This window comes from Protobothrops mucrosquamatus, unplaced genomic scaffold, assembly GCF_001527695.2.
Source record: "Protobothrops mucrosquamatus isolate PMUCROS unplaced genomic scaffold, P.Mucros_1.0 scaffold682, whole genome shotgun sequence".
In the NCBI taxonomy this organism is placed as follows: domain Eukaryota; kingdom Metazoa; phylum Chordata; class Lepidosauria; order Squamata; family Viperidae; genus Protobothrops; species Protobothrops mucrosquamatus.
The window spans coordinates 1,295,058-1,296,186 of record NW_015386969.1 but is presented as its reverse complement, the minus strand read 5'-3'; the positions used below and the strand labels follow the sequence as shown (position 1 = coordinate 1,296,186).

At 35.8% G+C, this 1,129-nt stretch overlaps 1 protein-coding gene across 1 annotated transcript in view; it reads left to right on the top strand.

Moving 5' to 3' along the window:
- The window catches only part of ADNP (activity dependent neuroprotector homeobox), a 14,558-nt gene that overhangs the window by 6,218 nt on the left and 7,211 nt on the right, over positions 1-1,129 (top strand). Inside the window, exon 2 of the mRNA XM_015818133.1 lies at positions 259-371. Coding sequence (XP_015673619.1) covers positions 259-371 — 113 coding nt within the window. The remainder of the gene's footprint in view (positions 1-258; positions 372-1,129) is intronic.

Genomic DNA, 1,129 nt, shown 5'->3' with positions numbered 1-1,129 from the left:
TCAAATCTAGGCATCATGATCTCTTTTTTTTGTATTTATGTTTTTATATTTAAAGGCAATCAGTTTCCAGGTTCATCTTACAAAGCAAAATGTAATGAACAATCTGTTTTCTTTTGATTTGTGAAACTACCAAGAAAACAAGAATGCAACGTGTATAATAAAAAAAACAGTGATATCAAATGTTTCTTGTTACTTTGAGTTAAGCTACTTTAAATAAAACGTTTTCATTAAATTAGTTTCTCATTTTCCTTCTATTAGAAACTATGTTCCAGCTTCCTGTCAACAATCTTGGCAGTTTAAGAAAAGCCCGGAAAACTGTGAAAAAGATACTAAGTGACATCGGTTTGGAATACTGTAAAGAACATATAGAAGTAAGTATGATTTTGCATGGAGCATTAGTTAAACTGAGGAGTTCTCTCTAATGTTGGTAATATATTCAGTTGAGAAGTAGGGAGATGTTTTTTAGAGGAGATGTTATAGAATCTTGAAAGATTGTAGCCGTCACCACCATTATTTCACTGAGCTAGGATTTACAATTTTTACTTGACTTTAATTGCTAACCAAAACCTGTACCGTTTTGAGGGGCTGTCAGGGATGTTTCTTGATGCCATGATTGAACAGGAGCTTGAATCCTCTGTTTCTTTTCCGGATGAAAAGAGATGTGGAGTTATTGCAAGTAGTCCTCAACTTATAACTATTCGTTTAGTGACTGAAGTTATAATGGCACTGAAAAAAGTGACTCATAATGGACCTCGCTCTTAGACCATCAGACCATCCCCATGGTTACATGATCAAAATTTGGGTGCTTGGCAACCGGCATGTATTTATGATGGTTGCAGTGTCCTGACGTCATGTGATTGTTTTTAGAATACACTCAAGGATTTCTAACCAAACAGCAGCTTTCCAGTTCACTTCCAAGAAGCAAAATCAATGGCAGGAGCCAGATTCACTTAACAACTGTAACGATTCACTTAATGGCCATGGCAAAAACAGGTTGTAAATTTGGGCATATGCAATTCAATAATCCACCTTGCTTAACAGTGGAAATTTTGGTCCCAGTTGTGATCATAAGTCAATGACTACCTGTATATAACTGCTTGTTTGGGACAATGGTGGCCATTTGATCACT